Here is a 21429-nt window from a genome sequence, read left to right as displayed (position 1 = left end):
AATGTGTATTTATTTTTGAGAGACAGAGAGAGAGAGGGAGGAAGGGAGGGAGGGAGGGAGGGACAGGCTGAGACGAGGCGAGACACAGAATCTGAAGCAGGCTCCAGGCTCTGAGCTGTCAGCACACAGCCTGACATAGGGCTCAAACTCACAAACCTCAGGAGCATGACCTAAGCCAAAGTCGGATGCTTAACCGGCTGAGCCACCCAGGCGTCCCTCAATATTTTTTAAGACAAAATATTTTTATGCAACAGGTCCTGAGACTGAAAGGATTCTGAGAATTTGAAAATGGCTTGCCTAATGGAAATTATTCTCTTTTTAAGTGTAATACTTTGTGGCCAAGTTCTTGGTACTGGAAATGAAAAATCTAGTGACTAACATGAAGTCATCTGCTGTCATAGTTCCCATGTTTTAAATCAGTTCTCTACCATTCTCGGACTCTGAGAAAATTAAATTCGGTAAGACAAATTTCCTCATTTTGAGATAGGGAAAATATGATATCTATATAAAGATAATTTAAATTAATTGATATACTACAAGAAAGCCTTTAACACAATGGGTGGCACATAGAATGCATGCAATAAAAGTAGCTGTGATGAACATGAAGCCACCAGAGTGTGTTTGTTGACATTTTTGTTTCTAGTTATCAACATGTTTCATATGCATTAGGACATTTTTAGCAAATCTTAATGCTATTTCTTCTGCTGCCTCAGAGTGCTCATTTCAGCTTTGATGTTTCATCTGAAGTTTGCTGATATATGTTACCATCTTCTATCCTTAGTCAGCCCAGGAGGTTTAACTTGGAAGTTGGCACACTGGCTTGAGCATCATTTAAAATGTTACTGGTCATGCCATCTTGCCCAATAGATTATTAGGGAGTCTGAGAATACTTCTCAAACCTTTGGAAGCTATACTGTGACACACCTTAGGCCCAGGCCTCATGCAAATTACTCAATTTATTAAAATATTTTTAGGTATTGTTTTTCTTTTCTAAACTGTGAACTCCTTGAAGTGAAAGACTTTTATTCATTCTTGTATCCAGGCACCTAGCATATTGTCTGATAAATTATTGGCAGGAATACTTAGGTATGCATATGCATTGTCATACTTTCATATGCACAGTTTAATCTCTTTAATTTTGTAAGTAACTAGATTAAAATGATATGAAAGACAGGTAAAAGAGATAGGCTGTAGGGAAGAGGAAGATGAGAAGGAAGTCTTCCAAGAGCAGGAAAGACAAAAGAAGAGAAGTTCACAGAAGTGTTGACAAACACACTTCATGGCATCTAGGTTAGAGATTGATAGTATACGCTGAAAACATAAGAACTCAAAGCAGAGCGCAGGAAAAAAAAAAAAGAAATCAAGTTCAGTTATAGCTGTATAAATAAAATCATCATATTTGATCAAGTAGATGATAATTCATTTTGTGCCACTATTAGTCTTATTATTTAAGTGATACATCTCCCAGTCTCTCTTAGGAGGTTTATAAAAAAAAGACTGGTAATACTGTGAACTACTGTTGATTATCAAAGGAATTCTGGTCTCCTGATTTTGTAAGTATCTGAAAAGTTTGTATTATGTGCAAATATAGTTAACTAGTATCATATTTTTGTAAGTATCTGAAAAATATAGTAAACCAGTATCAGTTTGGACTGCATGTCTCATTTACAGTATGATTTTACCTTTAAGAAGTACTCTTGTTATTTTTACTTTTAATTGTGTATATTAGTATTGTTATTTAAAGTGTTATTTATCTATCTATCATCTATCTATCATCTATCTATCTATCTATCTATTTTTGTGAGGAGAGCACGAACAGGGGAGGGCAGAGACAAGGAAAAAGAGAATCCCAAGCAGGCTCCGTGCTGTCAGTGCAGAGCCTGACATTGGGTTCAATCCCACAACTGTGAGACCATGATCTGAGTCAAAATCAAGAGTTGGGCACTTAACTGATAGAGCTACCTAGGTGCCCTGCCAAAAGTATTCTAATAAAGTAATACCACTAATCTTGCCTTGCCAATTTCATTTAATTGGATAAGTAGAATGTACATACACACATCCGAGTGGAGTTTCCCTCTCATAATGGATAGATATCTATTTGTGTGGTTGTTTACTAAATGAATTGCTGGTTTATGTTTTAATATCATATTGTATGGAGAATACTATCTTTGTATAATAGAATAGCCTGGAGTGAGATGTGTCTCCTGAGAAGCATTCAAAAACCCTTTATGGACAGAACAATAGATTCTACTTCTCCATACTTCCTCTAGGGTACATGGTTTTAGAATAGAGGAAGGGTGAAACTACTTTTGTTACATTAATTTTTTTCTTCTTTTTTAATGAATTCACTTAATTTCATTAAATATGTGATATGAGTGAGCTAAGATATCTGGACACATGAATAGCCACAAAATCCTGCTTTTAGTGATTTTAAAAAGTTAGTTTGCCCATATTCAAAATCTGTATGTGTTCCTCAACTGATAAGTGAGTACTCCCCTAGGAGTCATTCCTTAGCAGGATGTTGGAGTTATTCAGAGGCCTTCTGGGTTAGGCCAGCTGATGGAGAAGGAGATAGCTTCATTTACTGATATGTAAAACAAAGTCTGCCAAGCATGCAAAAATGAGTGATGGGGTCTTCTGTACAAAAGGACCATGAAAATGGGAGAGGTCATGTATTTAGAGTCTAATTCCATTGATGTTGTCAGCAATAAATGCTAACCAAAAAGAGGAAAAGTTTGTTAAATACATCTTTGAAATATTATTAACATATTGATGGGAAGCAGTGATTCTAAAGCTGCACATGTGTCCTGTTTACAAAATATAACTTTTAAAATGCTTTCCTAAACTAAAAAAAATTAGAAGCTTTCTCAAATTTTAGTGCTTTGTCAAATTTAAAATTCTAAAGTTAAAAATGAGGAAATTTTACAAAAACCAAGAAAAATTTGATGAACTCTTTCACTAACCTACTCATTTAATGTAGAAGTCTCAGGGCACCTGGGTGGCTCAGTCAGTTAAGCATCTGACTTCAGCCCAGGTCATGATCTCATGGTTCATGAGTTTGAGCTTGCATCGGGGCTCTGTGCTCCCAGCTTGGAGCCTGCTTTGGATTAATATTCTCTCTATCCTCTCTCTCCTCTCTCTCTCTATTTCCTTCTCTCTCTCTCTCTCTCTCTCCCCCCTTTCCCTGCTCAAGTCTGTCTCTTTCTCAAAATAAATAAACATTTTAAAAGATTAATATACAAGTCTCTGCTAAGAGGATCATTTTTAGTTTTCAGAAGCCCATTTATCATTCATCTCTAAAAGTTAGGCTTTGTATAACAGATATAGTCACAGAGTAGTTGCACCTACCTCACTTATCTGATGGTGATGCTTTTCTGTTTTTTTTTTAAGAAAGTCCTAACATTTTAGCTGCTGAGAACTCTGCAAGAGAAACTATAAATCAGGAATCAGGAACACTGTCTTCCTCCAGTACTAGGTAGAAGTAAAGTTTTCTCTCTTTGGCAGAGTATCTATATGGCACCTGTGGTACTTTAGCTAGGTACCTATCAGGAATTCCAGAGATCCAGGAACTGAAGAAGGGCATAATGGGTCTTTTTCTTAAAAGTCCTTTTGCATTCATTTGCTATGTCTGGGTAGCTTCAGTTCTGCACAGTAAGTAACCAATTCTCTAAGGAAGATGAGGTGCCTCCTCTGACACTGTTTCTCTGGGTGAGCCTGAGTTGAAGTTGGATTTAAGGCTCTCACCCTAAAGATTCCTACCTCTGTAGGAGATATATATATTTGTTGCTGTTGTTGTTGCAGTCTTCGGTGCCATTCAGATAAAATGCCTTAGTTTGTTGAAACAGAGTTACATAGCCTTTCTCTAGAGTTTTTGCCCCATTTCCTTATAATTGGCATGTCATCATAAACTCCATCTTACATAGGGACACTCAGCTCCTGGTCCTGGCATATAAATTTGCTTCTAGGTTTGTTGGGGCCTCTGTTTACTTTTTCACCAGGAACTATCTCAGCATCATTTGAAGGTTGCTACAGTTTATTCCCACTTTGGGCAAGGGGAGTATTCTGTAAGAGGAATGAATGAATGTACTTGATATCCACTTACCAAAGGAAATTTTTCCATTTCCCATTTTGTTTGCTTTTTCTCCATCAGAATCCACAGGTTCATAAATTCTCAAAAGCTCTTATGACTGCCTCTGCTATTTCAAATACCACTTGCCTAGTTGGGTGTTAATTTTTTTTGTTTTGTTGTTGTTGCATGTTCCAGGCTTAATTCCTTTATCACTTGTGAATTACTGTTTGAACACATACTTTTCATTTTGTGTGGCTCTAGCCTGTCATTGAGCCATTTAATTCACAATAATTCTAAGGAGGAACAGTTATTACTAGAGAGGCAACATTGCATGGTGGGCTCTGGAGTCAGACTGCTTGGGTTCAGACCCATTCTGCTACTTACTGTTGGATATCATGTGAATTATGTAAATTTTCTGCACACATTTTCTTATCTATGTAATGGGAATAGTAGTTTGTGAGGTTGTGAGGATTGAGTAAAGCCTTTAACTCATGTTCTGGCAAATAGTATCATCAAATCTATGCTATTATGGTTGGCATAGGAAACCTTGAATTAGTTAGACTGAGTAAAAACTTCATGTGTATTCCTACAAGGAATCCCTGATCTTTCATCTGTGTCTTACTTACTTTTACCTTCAGGGAGATAAATCCAGGCCACGGATTTCCCACCCATATAAGCCAGTTGTCAAAAGAACATTCTTTCACTGTTAAACTTTTAATTCAGGCTTACCCTTAAATATGAGTGGCTTTAGTTTAGGAGCAGGAAATGGCTGGTTCATGGTCAGTATCACTGTAGCTGACAAGAGAATTAAAAAGTATTGTCCTATGGATATTACTAGGATATACATTACTCTTTTAATCATATCTGTTAGGCTTGTGGGGTCATAATCTAACAATCAACATCAGTCCACACTGTTACGTGGCTATAACAGCCTATTCGCTGAGCATCAAGACCTGATACTAGCAACAAACTAAAAATATTATTGTATTTCTGTCAAGTTTTGCTTGATCAACACCTGGAGTAATGGATGCAGTTTTATTTATAGAACCTTAAGATAAACTCAGGAGCCTAGAGAAGAGTAACTCATTTAACAAATGCGGTCTTGAATATTTATTATAGCAAAGGACTGCCTTTTAACCCAGGACAGACTGTTTTAGATAAGAAAAAAACTATGTAATTGAACTAATAAGTAAACACAATAAGTAATTGCGATTGCTTTGCTTTTTGCCATCTGGGAAGTCCATCACAAATTACATACAACTTTTAAATAGACTTGGGAAGCTTTCTTTCCATAAGTTGGGGCTGTCTATTAGAACTTCATGATTCAGTATAAAATTGGAGACTTTTTTCTTAAATGAATGTATTTCTATCCTACAGAACAGTTTGGTAAGGTCTAGTAAACTTGAAGGTGTGCATACTCCTAGAGAAAATTTCACATAAATTTCCATGTTATATGCTAAAGTGTTTATGGTAGCCTTATCTTTAATAAGGGGAAATGGGAAATCCAAATACCATTGAAAGGAGAATGGATAGATAAATTGTGGTATGTTTATAAATTGAATATTATATAGTACCAACATGTCTATACCAGTGCTACATTTTTTCAGCATGTCAGTCTTACATATTGAATGTTAAGTGAGAAAGAAAAAGGATACTGTTTAGATAACATTTTAAAACATGCGGAATGGTGCTATATATATTTAAGGAATATGCATATATAATAGAAGTATTAAGTAATGCATGAAGGTGTTAAAAAGACAAATTTAGGGGCGCCTGGGTGGCTCAGTTGGTTGAGCGTCCGACTTCAGCTCAGGTCACGATCTCACGGTTTGTGAGTTTGAGCCCCGCGTCAGGCTCTGGGCTGATGGCTCAGAGCCTGGAGCCTGCTTCCGATTCTGTGTCTCCCTCTCTCTCTGCCCCTCCCCCATTCATGCTCTGTCTCTCTCTGTCTCAAAAATAAATAAACATTAAGGTGGCTCAGTCGGTTAAGCGTCCGACTTCAGCTCAGGTCACGATCTCGTGGTCCGTGAGTTCGAGCCCCGCGTCGGGCTCTGGCTGATGGCTCGGAGGAGCCTGTTTCCAATTCTGTGTCTCCCTCTCTCTCTGCCCCTCCCCTGTTCATGCTCTGTCTCTCTCTGTCCCAAAAATAAATAAACGTTGAAAAAAAAATTTTTTTAAAAAATTTAAAAAAAGACAAATTTAGGGTATCGTTTACTTTGGAGGGGAATTTGAGTCAATTCCATAGGGGTTCAAACTATATTAGCAATGTTTTATTTGTTAAATTGTGGATACAAAGCTATTTGTTACATACATTTTTATATGTTTAAACTAGTTTAGAAACATTTAAAAATTGTAAGAAAATGTCCAAATTTTGTTGATTTTGCATCTCAGTTGAGATAACATAGGAATCTTTTTTTTTCCTACAAAGTGGATGCTATTTCTGTACAATTATCAATTTTCTATAATGGGAGTATGGTTCTTTAATCATGTTACAGGAAAAAACTGAGGAACTATATATTTTTTAGGAAGCAATAAATGGTTTTCATAGAAATTTTAGAAAATATAGGCAAGAAAATTTAAGACTCTTTCTTAAGTTTTTTATTTATTTTTGAGAAGGAGAGAGTGCAGGGAAGAGGCAGAGAGAGTGAGAGAGAGTATCCCAATCAGGCTCCACGCTGTCAGCACAGAGCCCTGTGCAGGGCTTGAACTCACAAATCATGAGACCATGACCTGAGCCAAAATCTAGAGTCAGATGCTTAACTGGCTGAGCCACCTAAAACTCTTAATACATACAATTTTTCTAGTCGTTTTCTTATAAATTTTATGGAGGTTAAAAAAAGTCTAGGGGCGCCTAGGTGGCTCAGTCTGTTGGGCGTCCGACTTCAGCCAGATCCATAATCTCAGGTCCAGAGTTACAGCTGCGTCGGGTTCTGTGCTGTCAGTTCAGAGCCTGGAGCCTGCTTCGGATTCTGTGTCTCCCTCTCTCTCTGCCCCTCCCCCACTCACGCTCTGTCTCTGTCAAAAAATGAATAAATGTTAAAAAAAAATTAAAAAAACGTTAGTTTATATACGAATTGATTTTTGCTTTTATTTTTCTCACCTTATAAAATAAACATTTATCATTTAACAAAATTTAACATATAGAAGCGGTGTTTTAAAACTGTTTAAAGGAAGTCTGGGTGGCCAGAGTTGTGGGATTGAGCCCTACTCTGGGCTCCTTGCTGAGCATGGGGCCTGTTTAAGATTCTCTCTCTCCCTTTACCTTTCTCCTGCGTGCTCGCTCTCTCTCTCTCTCTCTCTCTCTCCTCTCTCTCTCTCTCTCTCTCAAATAAAAGATAACAAAAATAAGTAAAAAAAAGTTATTTAAAAATATGTCATTGCACTGAATGTCAGAACATTGTTTTGCTCATTTCCTTCTTGCAATTAGTTATTGCTTCTTAATGAATGGGTTTTTTTTTTAATTTTTTTTCAACGTTTATTTATTTTTGGGACAGAGAGAGACAGAGCATGAATGGGGGAGGGGCAGAGAGAGAGGGAGACACAGAATCAGAAACAGGCTCCAGCTCTGAGCCATCAGCCCAGAGCCTGCGGGGCTCGAACTCACGGACCGCGAGATCGTGACCTGGTTGAAGTTGGACGCTTAACCGACTGCGCCACCCAGCGCGCCCGAATGGGTTTTAATAAAGTCATTTGTTCCTCGGTTTGATTTATTTGAATTGATTTCACAAATAGCAAATATTTAAAAATATTTATTGAGCAGTTATTATATGCTTAGTCTTAATCTGTTGACATACAGTAGTAGAAGATAAAAGCTTTATAAAATGTGTAAAATCTGAGACTTTTTTTGCAGTAGATTGCCATTTTAACACTTTTATCTACTTTTCCCTGGTTATATATAGTATGTGAAAGGGACAATGAAAGAATTGGTTTTAAAAATGTGAACTTTTTAGATCTTAATGAAGTGCTAGTGGTAGGAGGAGAAGAAATAAAATGAGCTAATATTATTTTGCCATGTACCAGGTTCCATGATTTACAAGATAATAGGGACTAGTTCTTCTCAAACTTTAATTTGCATATGAATCCCCTGAAAGTCCTTTGAAAATGTAGACTGTGAGTTTTTAAGTCTCAGATGCACTTAGAGGTTCTGCATTTAAACAGTCTCACAAAACTGCCAGTACTGCTATTCTAGGCCCACATTTTTAGTACCAAGGATATAGACTAGTGCTTCTCAAACTATCTGTGGAGAACTACCTTTAAAATAAAAATATTGTCTAATACATCATAGGCTAATACCTTTTGAAAATGCAAAAAGGATATATAGGAAGAAAAGTGGGTAAAATTATGTATTTAATGTGAATGTAATCTTTTTTCTTTTTATTGAGATATAACTGATACATATTAGTTTTCAAGTATATACCTAATTATTTGTTGTGTATATATATTGCAAAATGATCACCGCAACAAGTCTCCATAACCACACATAGTTACAAAATTGTTTTTCCCATGAGAACTTTTAAGATTCCCTCCTAACAACTTTCAAATATACAATACAGTATTGTTAACCGTAGTCAAAATGCTATACGTTACATCCCCAGACCTATTTATTTGATAACTGGAAGATTGTACCTTTTTCTCCCTTCATTCATATCTCCCATACGCTATCTCTGCCTCTGGTAACCACCCGTTTGTTCTCTGTAATTATGAACTTGGTTTTTGTTTTGTTTTGTTTTGTTGTAAGGTTACACATCAATGGGATCATACAGTATTTGTCTTTCTCTGTTTGACCTATTTTACTTAGCATAATGCCCTTAAGGTCCATCTATGTTGTTGCACATGGAAAAATTTCCTTCCTTTTTACAACTAAAGAATATTCCACTGTGTGTGTATGTGTGTGTTTACTCACCTGTTTCTTTATTCTTCTATCAGTTTCACCTTAGATTGCTTCCATGTCTTGGCTTGTAAATAATGCTGCAGTGAACATGGGGATTCATAGTGTTTTTGTTTTCTTCAAATAAATACCCAGAAGTGGAATTGCTATATCATATGGTATTTCTAGTTGTAATTTTTTGAGGAACCTCCATACTGTTTTCTATAGTGGCTGTACCAATTCACACTCCCACTAAAAGTGCATGAGAGGTTTACTTTTTCTTCACATCCTCACCAGCACTTGTTATTTCTTGTCTTTCTGAAGATAGCCATTTTGAACAGGTATAAGGTGATACCCTACTGTGGTTTTGATTTACATTTTCCTGATTAGTGATGTTGAGTACCATTTCATGTGCCTTCTGACATCTGTAGATCTGCTTTGGAAAAATGTATTCAGATTCTTTGCACATTTTTAAATCAGATCATTTGGGGTTATTTTGCTATTAAGTTGTATGAGCTCTTCCCCCCCCCCCCTTTTATTGTAGTTGACCTACAACGTTACATTAATGTCAGGTGTACAACATAGTGATTTGACAAGTTTTTGTTATGCTATGCTCACAAGGGTAGCTACCATCTGTCACCATAGAAGACTTGTATGAGTTTTTTATATACTTTGTATATTAACCCCTTATCAGATACATGATTTGCACATATTATAATCCATAGGTTGGGGTGGGATTTTCATTTTGTTAATGGTTTTCCTTTGCTGTGCAGAAGCTTTTTAGTTTGATGTAGTCCCATTGGCTTATTTTTGCTTTTTGTTACCTTTGCTTTTGTTGTCAAACCCCAAAAAATCATCACCAAGAATGATGTCAAGGAGGTTACCTGTTATATTTCAACTAAGAGTTTTATGGTTTTAGGCTTTTATGTTCTTTAATCCATTTTGAGGTAATTTTGTAATCTTTTAATAAATACTTTTTAAGTGTAAAGTCAGGATGTTAGTTTAGGAATAAACTAAATTAACAGATGTCCTAAAAATGTTACATATGTGGTACTGTATTTTATAGTATAATTTTTTAAGATAGATAATTTTCTAATTGAGTTTACTTTTCACTGTTTTTTAAATTTTTGTTCTAAATGGAGCATCCGTTTCTGAACTGAAAGGAACTAACAGTCTATGTAAGTTTGGCTAGTTACTGAGAAGCAGCCAAAATCTAAACATTAGAAACCATCGACAGAATAGTATACTTCTTGTCTGGCATTACTGTCTGTAGTTTTGGGGAGAACCACATAATATGTGGAACTAAAACAAACAAACAAAATGAGTGGAATTCCTCTATGTAAGTATTGTCTTTCTGTATTCTTTCAAACATCAGTCGTTGGTGCTGCTTATTTATAATCTTACAAACTAATGTAATAGTACTCAATGACATTTTGCCATTGAATTTTATATAGAAAATAGTTACAGTACATATGGGTTAATAATTTTTTGACAAAGTAATTTATTTTACATTCTTTTGTATTTGTAGTGAAAAGATGTTCTTCACTTTTTCTGTTTCACGTGTTCATGGATTTATGATTTTGATATAGTCATTGGTGGAGAAATTAACTTTAAAAATCTGTCAGGAGGATGGTAATTAAGCATTTAGAATTGAAAAACCTAGAAGATGTAGACCTATAATATGGAAAAAGTTTTCTAGAATTAACTCTCTGAAAACCACCAAAACAAGATTTGCTCATCTTTTTTGAACTTAATATCAAGGAATTTAACAACAACTTTAAGGAGCAAGTCTTTTTTTATGTAACATAGAATAATGGTACAAAATAAGGGAAAACTTCTAATTAGAAGTTAATGATTCAGAGTTTAAGTCCGTTTGTTTTGTCATCTTGATTACTCTGAACTTTAGTTTTTTAATATGTAAAATGAGAATCTTGGCTACACTTGCCTCATATAATCAATCCACTATGAATGGATTATTAGGTATGTGGAATTCTTATTAACCTCAGTGCCATTCCCTCACTTCCAGATCTTTAGCAAGACACTGAACTTCACTAGTGTCTTTTCGTCTGTATGGTAGGTAAAATGAGTGTGAACTATATGGTGTATTAGGGCCCTAAAATCCTATGTAACATCTGGATTCAGTAATGTTTTTTTTGCTTTTCTCATTTCAGTATTCTTTTTCGTGTGATGCCTGGAGATGTTTTGATTTCTCCATGTAGAGAATGAACTTTAAACAAGTAAAATGTAGAAACATTTCTGCTTGTAAACTTTCCAACACAACAAAGCTATAGGCCAGCACAAGAGAGCATCAACTTTGCTTCTGACAGATGGCATTAGCAGTTACTTGGATAAATTTGTGAACGTGAGTGGGCTTAACTTAGCATTGAACCTGTGTGAGCTTTTTTAGGTGGTCCTCTGAAATCTCATGTTCACAAGTATTTCACGTCCCTGTGCTAAGCAGTATTTCATGTGTCCATCATATTTTTTGAGGATCCTTTTCACCTCTAAAAGATTTTGATTCTCCCTCTCCTCCCACCTGTGACAATTTAAGACTTTCTTGTTCAGTCTGGGGTTATAGTAATTGTATGAAACCATGTCTTAGCATTTATAAATAAAGTTACCTGGAGGTTGGGGCGCCTGAGTGGCTCAGTCGGTTAAGCGTCTGAATTTAGCTCAGGTCATGATCTCGCTGTTAATGAGTTCGAGCTCCACATCGGGCTCTCTGCTGATAGCACGGAGCCTGCTTCAGATTTTTTTGTCTGCTTCTCTCTCTGCCTCTTCCCTGCTTTCTCCCCCCCCCCAATCAAAAATAAATAGGGACGTCTAGGTGGCTCAATCAGTTAAGTGTCCAGCTTTGGCTCGGGTCATGATCTCAAGGTTTGTGAGTTTGAGCCTCACATCAGGCTCTTTGCTGATAGCTCAGAGCCTGGAGCCTGCTACAGATTCTGTGTCTCCTTCTCTCTGCCCCTCCCCCATTTGTGGTCTATTTCTCTCTCAAAAAATGAATAAACAAACAAACAAATAAATGTTAAAATAAAAGTTGTCTGGAGGGGCACTTGGCTGGTTCTGTAGGAAGAGCATGTCTCTTGATCCTAAGGTTGTAATTTTGAGCCCCACTTTGGATATAGAGATTACTAAAAAATTTAAAATTAAAAAACTTCAAAAAGTTACCTGGAGAGGTTATTCATCCTCAAGAAAAGCTTGAACACTTACTACATGCAAAATTCTGTGCCGGTCTCTTTTGGGATCATAAAGAGAAAACATTCTTCCTTCCAGGAATTTATGAACCTGGATGACAAAATCTATTTGTCAGGAAAATTTATTATGTATTAGCATCTGACCTGTTAAAGGATAACAGAATCTTAACCTGTTGAATATTAAGTAGCTTTTTCATGTGTAAGCTTGATTCATTTAATTCATTCATTAAACTAACAGATTTTATTAGTTACATTCTGTGTGCCTATTAATGTGCTTGTCACTAGTGAGAGATATAGACAGAGTCCCTGCTTTCAGATAGCAGACTACTGTGATCAAGTCAATTCACTTGTCTTTTTCATGGGTGCATTTTAATGGAGAGAGACAAATCACATTCAAGCATTTGTTTTAAAAAGTATAACATCTTTATGTAGACATTTATTTTGGTAATTTATCATAGGTATATAAAGAATATAATAAGACCACCATTTTTCTTTTAAACTTCATTTGCTATTGCTACTTATTTTTATTTCAATTTTACCTGTCTTTGAGATGTGACCATCCATTTGCATCCTAGTCTTGTCCAAAGCTTTCTGATGGCTTATAGCTGTTAACTGATACTGCTGGCATTGACCACTTAGGAGCTAGAGGATTTCAATACATGGTGCAAAATCCTGTGGCTCTCTAAATACCAAAGGTCTGTGGGTTCTTATTCAATCCAGTTAAATAAGCCAGTTTTTCATCAGCCTTCTTTCTGCTACGAGTTATTGGTTGTTCTATAGAAAAACTGATTGAACCTTTATAATATCTGAACCTCCGCAGCATTTAGCAGCTAAAATCTCCTATCCATCATTTGTTGAGCAACTGCTCTGTATGCAGTAGCCATTGTTCTGAGGATGTAATTATGAAAAAAACAGACACAGTCCATGCATTCTCAAAATTTGTTAGACAACAATTTCTAAATGAGATGATAAAATAGTGACCAGCGTTTATTGTATGCTTACTATGTGCCAGGCACTTTTCCATTTGGTACAGTATATTAACTTGTTTACTTCTTACAACAACCCATGAGATGAAGATATTGTTATTATTCCAATTTTACAGATAATGAAACTGAGGCAAGAAAGATTGCTTTGCCTCAAGTCACACAGCTAGTACGTGTGGATGGAAAGATGGAATTCACATCTACCATTCTGGCTCAAAAATTCTACATTTATCCACTACACTGGACAGTGCAATTATAACAGCTAATTATGGTATAATTTAAATGGATAGTTAAGTAATTTCAATACCTTCTTTTCTGAGAAGGTAAATTTTTATTGAAATAGCCTTTTCCTGCCCTTCCCTTTTTAACTATTGAAAAGAATTGGAAAGGATATTTTAAAATAGGGTTAGGCACTGGTTTTCATACAAAGAAATAGCAATATAGGTTAGAAAAACCATGAGTCTGTTACCAACCTGGGAAGGTACTCTGTGGATTACACTTTATTGGTTGGGTGAAATAAATTTTTTAAATGAAATATTTAAAAAATTAACCAACAGTGAAAGTTCTTGTATTTTTGAGGAGACAAACCAGAGTAGAGTACTATTATGTAAACAATACTGGGTGCTTTTGTTTTGTTATTTGTGGCAGAAAAGATTTGACTTATTGTGTGTATTTTAAATTAGTTTAAAAATGGTGGAAGATCTGATTGACTGCGTCAGGTCTCTTGTCATATTATAGCAGGGATTAACATTTCTGAATTCTGTATCATGAAATGAACATAGAGAAAAGTACTAAATGCGTTTTTATAGAACATGTTTCACAATATAAAGATTTTGCAAAGTGTTATGCATTCATAGACGAGACTTTTTAAGATTTGCAAATTAAATTGTAGTTTAGACAGATTTTAAGTATAGAGTTGAACAGTTTTTGTAATCTGTGTATCAACTGATTTTATCAGTTACTGATTTTTTTTGAATGCTTTCCATTTTTATCATTAAACAGGAACAGTAATTTTTTAGAGTACATTTGGAAATATTTTTATGGATTTAGCATACTATGACTAAAAAGCTGCTATGATAGATGATTGTGCTATCCTATATAATGTACGTTTATCATCTCTTATGTACAAAAGTCTATTTTATTAATGGTTATTTTAATAGTAAAGCCATTTTACAGAATTGGCCATTTTTATTAACACAGTAATGTTCTGTCAATTTAAAATATGCACCTTGAGGGGCTCCTGGGTGGCTCAGTCGGTTAAGCGTCTGACTTCAGCTCAGGTCACAATCTTGCGGTCCACGAGTTCGAGCCCCGCGTCGGGCTCTGGGCTGATGGCTCGGAGCCTGGAGCCTGCTTCCAATTCTGTGTCTCCCTCTCTCTCTGCCCCTCCCCCGTTCATGCTCTGTCTCTCTCTGTCTCAAAAATAAACGTTAAAAAAAAAATTAAAAAAAATATGCACCTTGATAGTTCTGTATTTAATGATCTTACTGGCTTACTTCCTTTTCATCCTAAAATTGAAATAGCATTCATTTATCAATACCATTGACTGATCTGTTGGGCTTCATCTTAACAATTGCTTGCTTGTTTTTTATTCCCTTCTTTTTACTCTACCCCCTCCCTCAGGCCAGTCACCTTTCCCTTATTTTCTCTACCCTCTAATATTCTGGCTGGCCACTGCATTATTCCACTTTCTTCCCTGCTGTTCTGTTGTCCTGAAACTGTATTATGTATGGCATTCTTTCCTTTTGCCTTTTCTGTCAGCATCCTTCCCCATTGCCTAAATCTGTGTGGTACTCATGGAGTCTGTTTAAACTCCAGGTCAACTAAATTTGTCTCATTAAAGTACTATTTGACATCTGTCTTCACCTTATAACTACATGGAGGAATACAGACCTACATACATAAAAATATTTTTTATTCTAATTGCTTTAGATCTTTTGCTGAACTGTGAGATTTCTTCCTAACATAATTCTCTGGAAACTTCTGGTATTTTTAATGTGGTTCTGGTTGAGGCAGGGTTGGGGCAAACCTGGCTATCACCTTCCTAGACTTGAATTTTTCTTCTCTATATGTGAAAGAGATCTGTATTTCCAGATTGTTTATGTTCTTATTACTGGAAGTGTGGTCTGTGGGCCAGTAGCATCACATTACCTTTGTGTTAGAACTGCAGAATCTCAGGCCCCGTTCTAGACCTTATGTTTTTCTCTCTCTTTTTTTTAAAGTGTTTACTTTTGAGAGAGAGAGCACTAGCAGGGGTGGGGCAGAGAGAGAGAGAGAGAGAGAGAGAGAGAGAGAGAATTTGAAGCAGGCTCCAGGCTCCAAGCTGTCAGCACAGAGCCTGGTGTGGGCTCAAACTCACAAACCGTGAGATCATGACCTGAGCCGAAGTCAGTTGCTTAAACTAACTGAGCCACCCAGGCACCCCTAGACCTTATGCTTCTTAATCTGTATTTTAACATGATCTCCGGTCAGTTGATATGAATATTGAAGTTTGCAAAACACTGTTCTAGGTATCATCCAGCTAGTTGACACATTAACAAGCTGACAGATAACTGTACTTTTCTAGAACTAATCTTAAAAATGTGACCTATAGTGATCTTATTTAAATGTTTATAAATTAGTTTTTAACTGTGCATCTTGGTTCATGAAAAGTTCTGTTCTGGTAGATATCACTACGACTTTGTGGAAAGAATGATGAATAATCTAGAAACAGTAGCTTGTTCATCTTTCAGGTGAAGTTTTGGTATATATTAGATCCAAAACTATGTCAGTCTTCTATAAGTCCGTTTTCTTTGTCCTGTCCTCTTGCATCAGTTTGCATCTGTGGATGAGGTACTATTTCTCTTTGCCTCTTGGGCTGCAACTTTTCAAGAAAATTGTATACATTAAGATGAACTTTTGAGGTGTAGGGAAAATGTTCAAATTTCTAATAATTTTTGATCTTACATGAGCAAAATTATGCCTTACTGAAGTTTGATATGCAAATCTTGCTTGTATGTATTAAAAAAAAGTTTCTAGCCTACTTCTCTGACATGCAGTATGACAATCCCAGAATTTATCAGTAGACTGGAAAATAATCTTGTAGTAAATTCTGTACTGTGTCCTGCAGAATATGGATGCCCATGGGTAAGGGATAGTACTTACTATTATTTATGTGTGGTTGGTAGTAAAATAATTTCTGTGTTCTTTGAGCACATATTAATGGAAGCCTAAAGATAACTATCCTCTCTGTTAATCTATGTTACACGTAATCTTTGAAGTTAATATACTATGTGTGTGTAATCATTTGATTGTTACCCTAAAACTTAGATGTAGTTGTATTCTTGTGCTTTAGGAGATAGTTTTTAAAAACTTGAATGTTTTATTTTTATGGTCAGGATAGAAAAAAGTTCTTTTTTGGTACTTCAAGAATGAAGAGTTCTGAGAGCATACAGAATTAATCTTTTGCTGTTCTTTTGCATTTAAGTGAAGTGTGAACAGTGTGGCTCACCTACAAACACATTTCTCTTGGCGTTTTTCTGGAGTAATATCATTGTGTAATGATGTTAAACACTGGTTCAGTGAGTGTTTTGTAGGTTTCAGTGCCTTGTTTTGACTTACATACCTAAAAGTGGCAGGGGGAGGAAGTGGCAGAAATACCCAGATGTCTGTGAGATAGTGACATGTCACTTAGCACCTCAAGAGTGTTAAGTTTTAAACAACAAAAGTAAACTCCAAGGAGTGACCTTCGCTAGGAGCCATTGTGTTTTGTATAAGCCTCTACTGCATGTGGCTGTGACAGATGAGACTTTCCTTGTGGTTACCAGAGGACATCCTTGTGGTCATAACCAAGTTGTAAATGTCACCTAGATTCTTCTTGTATGTCTGTCACATGTGTATCAGTAATTCTAAAGTAGGTAAAAATGAAACAAAGATTCATCTGGGAGTTAGCACTCCCAGAAGATTAGTTTTAAAACAGAACAGCAGAAGGAGTTGTGACATGCATCCATAAGCAATTGTAATGATTTGACAGTTACTTAGCCCTCAGTTCCTAGCCCTTTGGTTGAACTGACAGCATGCCTGCAAAGATAGTGAGGCCTGTTTCAGCCCCATTAATGTCTTCTTGAATGTTAGCCTGCGGTCTTGGTAATGATAAATGTTCAGTGATTGATGATTTTATAATCCCAGGGGATTCTGGGTGTTTTCTGTTTCTGGGAGCCAAGGCAGTTTGTATTCTTGTTTGGGCCTCTAGGAGGTTTTTCTGATTTTTACTGAAACCATCGTAAGTTAGCAGAAGGGCAGGTATCCACCCGAGGTTTAATTAACCAGGATTCAAAGCCGTGTTTAAAAACAGTATGATTTTGTACTTAGTATGTGTGAGACTGAGAACCAGAAGAGTTTTTAATCCACAGAGCTTTTGTAACATTTATTTGTAAACGTTAGTATCTTTTTTCCTCCTTTGCTTTTAAAAAACATGTTTTAAGTTATAAGGAGAAATTTAATAACAGCTCTTGTGAGATAATAACATTAGTTTTATTGTTTTCATGGTGTACAATTTCATTTTTAAAACTCATAAGAATTTAAATCAGCTATTTTTAATAAATGTTTTCCTTTTTACATGATTCAGTTTCTCTAGCAGTATATCTTGTTATACTAGTATCAAAAGAGTACAAACAGATCTTTTTTGTTAAATATTTGTTTGCCATTTAGGAAAGGATTCAATTCTAATATACTGATTGTAGATTATTTTAGTATTTTAAGTAATTGGTAGGGTTTAGAGACAGAATGGAGGGTAGAGAAACATTTTCCTTATTATTACAACTTAAAAATATATTTTCTTTATCCTTTAAAAAAAAAAAAGATGAACTATAGAACTTTCCTTTTGGATGTAAAGAGTTCCTAGGGCTAATTTTCTTTAAGATCATTAAGAAACTACTTTAAAACCTTAAAAGGAATAAAAGGAGCGTTTCTCTTTAGTTTTTCAAGTAATGAACAAGGAATTTGGTTAGGAATGACCATTTGTAAGTCTGTATATTAATTAGATGAGTGTCATTATGCTCAATTAGCAGGACTGCCAAATAATCTCTTTAATACTCCGGTCTTTTTTTTCCCCCTAGGGTTTTACAGACAGCCCTCATTACAGTGATCACTTGAATGACAGTCGATTAGGGGCCCATGAAGGCTTGTCCCCAACACCTTTCATGAACTCAAATCTGATGGGTAAGTTGGTAATTCTCTGCAAGGAGTCTTCACAAAGCCTCTTTGGTCAGAGACATTTTTTATCCCCTTGTCCAGGAAATACACATCTGTATCTAGAAGAAAGTTCCTGTGTTTCTAGGGGCATCCAGGCTTTCCTTATTCAGCTCATTTTGAGGAGCAAGCATTCAGAAAAAGCATCAGTATCAAAAAAAGAAGTAGTAGTGTTTTAACTGTCAGTTTTGTCAATGTCTTTGTGACATCAGGCATTATATGTTTTCTGCTTTCTGGGCAGAAATGTCTTTCGGAGACATTTGTAATTGACTATTTGTCTTAACAGTCATTTATACGTGTGGCAATAAAAAATATGACAAAGTAGTGATTTTAAGCAGATTTTACTTATGTTGGACAATATGTCTTTTGGCACTATATAATTAAAACTTAATAGTACACTTAGATGTTGGCAGCATTTGTTTTAAGTACTTGGGTTCATATTGGGGATTTTGAAAGTTGTGTTCTGCAATAGTGAAGTTGTACTTTGAAGGATATTACCTGCCACCCAAACCTGATTATTATATTTTGGCAAAACCTTTAAGGTTAGCTTTTCTTTTTTTCCCCCCCTACTCCCTGCAAAACACCACTGTCTCCCTCCTTTCTTGCTTCCTCATATGAAAGTTTTTAGCTGTTCAATCTGAAATGATAAGCCCAAGTTGTTGGGTTTTTTCCCCCCTCCTACTTTGGATGCCACTCTTTTTTTCTTTAAAAACAGTAATTTTACCTTTTTTGCAGAGCCGGATTAAAAAGAATTTCAGCTTTATGACATGATTTTTCCTTCTTGTTTCTGCTGGGCCTGAGCACATTAGAAAGCTTTGTTTAATCTACTTTAGTTGTCGTCATTGGCGTCATGTAAATATGGAAGTTTGTGTAATTGACATTAATTTCATTACTTTATTTGTTAAGGACATGACCTATATTGTGATCTTAGAATTGTCCTTTTAAGACACAGCCATGCTAATCTAAATGGATTACCCAAATCCAAAATCCTGGTGGTCTGCAATTTCTTTATAAATGGTTTTGCTTTGCAAAGTCTTTTTTTAATTACCTTATCCTCCATGAAGTGTTGAGGACACAGTCTGATATTCTAGTGTGGATTTTGCCTTAAGCAGTTACCAGTTTAAAGCCAGAATCATTGAATATGACACAATAGTAAAAAATCTAATGAGCAGTAAAACTTGTGTTTAAAATGACAGTTTGTTTTAACGTAAATGCAAATGAAAACCACTTTATTCCAGGTAAAAATCAATATTAAACTGAGAACAAATAATTATCCTTGCATTTAGCCAGGGAAAACTTTCCAGTTTATCTTTTTAATTTTCTATTGAACTTACCATCAAAGTAAAATAGATGTGACACTCCAAACAATTTCTTTTTGTAGTGTATCTTTTTCCCAAGTAGCATTTAATTTATTATAAATATGGTAGAGCAAGCTCTAGTCAGTGCTGTTGTAATTTCAGATTGAACTAAGCTTTCTTAATTGAGGCTATACTTCTTAGAAGTGAAAAATCAGAACTTACTCCTTTTTATGTTTATGCAATTTACCTTCATTCTTAGCTCACAGATATGATTTTTAAGCCCAGTGGAATTGCATCATTAGCATAGCTTTGAGCCAAGGTGACTGTTAAAGTTGTGGGAAGTAAATGAATTCTGAGAAGTGTGCATGTCAGTCACTTGCTCTGAGCAGCTGTTGACTAAAAATATTTCTGTAATTCAGTTTGAGGTAACATTTTCTTAGTTGGAGCAATTATGAAATGTGCTACTTGGTTTCTTCAGTTTACAGATAATTATTACAAATCTTTTAATAGTCATACATACTCTGGTATAACATCAACATCTAAAATAAATCTGGAAACATTATGAAAACCCAGATTTAGGGGTGCCTGGGTGGCTCAGTCAGTTGAGTGTCTGGCTTCGGCTCAGGTCATGATCTCGTGGTTCATGAGTTCAAGCCCGCATCAGGCTCTGTGCTGACAGCTCGGAGCCTGGAGCTTACTTTGAATTCTGTATCTCGCTCTCTTTCTGCCCCTCCCTGCTCACACTCTGTTTCTCTCTCAAAAATAAACATTGAAAAAAAACCAAAAACCCCTCAAATTTATAAACAGATTGATCCCTTCACAGTATGAGTGAAAAAATCTGGATTCATCTGAACTACACTGCACCGTTAATATTCAGCTATACATTTTCATTGTAAATTTTAACTATCTAATCTTAAAAATGTTAATTTACCTATAAGGAAGGAGAAAATAACCCTGAAAATATTAGGCAGGAATGTTCAAAAGGATTTCACCGGTCATTGGTAATACCTAATTTACTATACTTCTTCCCTTTATTTTCAATAAAATGATCACATGAGGTATCTAACAGTTTAAGGAATCTGAATGACACTAGCTTTGGAAATGAATTTCTCCTAAATTTTAGAGCAGTTCTGTACAGCAACAGGCAATCCTACTTGATGTGAGCTGAAGTAAATGAACTGTTAGATACTCAAATATGTAGGTTTATTGTGCTCGATACAGTGTACGGATAGATTCACTCTTATAGCCTTTTGGTAATTTAAAGGAACTTCAGACTAAAAACCTATGTTGTTAAAGCATGACTGAGACATGCATAGCAGTATGGGAAGCTTTCGGAACTGTAGATACCTAATCATCATTACAGGTAATACTTCAGAGTGATGCCGTAAATGATGACTGCTTAGAAACAGTTAAAGCTACTAGGAAAGCAGTAACATATTTCATCATTGCTGTCAACATATAAAAATACCATTAAGAGGGGGGATAGAATCATATGCTAGGGAATATTGTTATTTTTCGTATTATGTTCAACCCTAAGCACATTTGCCTGAAGAAATAATGGATTATAAAGTGCCACTGTCTTTCATGATGGAGCTCTCAAACACTTTAATGATTTTGCACATTGCAAAAATGAGAAATTTTGTCTAACAAGGGTTGATAATGATTCAATAATAAACAATTTACTACAGAAAAATGCATTTCTATATTCATTTAGATATTTTGAAGTGTTTTACATAGGAAATAAAGCTATTATGTTGGATCAGTTAGTGTTTCTTTTTAATGAATT

The 21429-nt window shown here is 35.6% G+C and overlaps 1 protein-coding gene across 6 annotated transcripts in view; it reads left to right on the top strand.

Moving 5' to 3' along the window:
* Nucleotides 1-21429, top strand: part of TCF12 (transcription factor 12) — a 397584-nt gene that overhangs the window by 188795 nt on the left and 187360 nt on the right. For all 6 annotated transcript variants that reach the window (XM_032593633.1, XM_030318100.1, XM_030318099.1 and 3 more), the window contains one exon: nt 18213-18315. In XM_032593633.1, the coding sequence (XP_032449524.1) occupies nt 18213-18315 (103 nt within the window). The remainder of the gene's footprint in view (nt 1-18212; nt 18316-21429) is intronic.

The sequence above is a fragment of the Lynx canadensis genome, chromosome B3 (assembly GCF_007474595.2).
Source record: "Lynx canadensis isolate LIC74 chromosome B3, mLynCan4.pri.v2, whole genome shotgun sequence".
In the NCBI taxonomy this organism is placed as follows: Eukaryota; Metazoa; Chordata; class Mammalia; order Carnivora; family Felidae; genus Lynx; species Lynx canadensis.
Note: the sequence above shows the minus strand (reverse complement) of the source record. Positions and strands in the feature narration are given on the sequence as shown.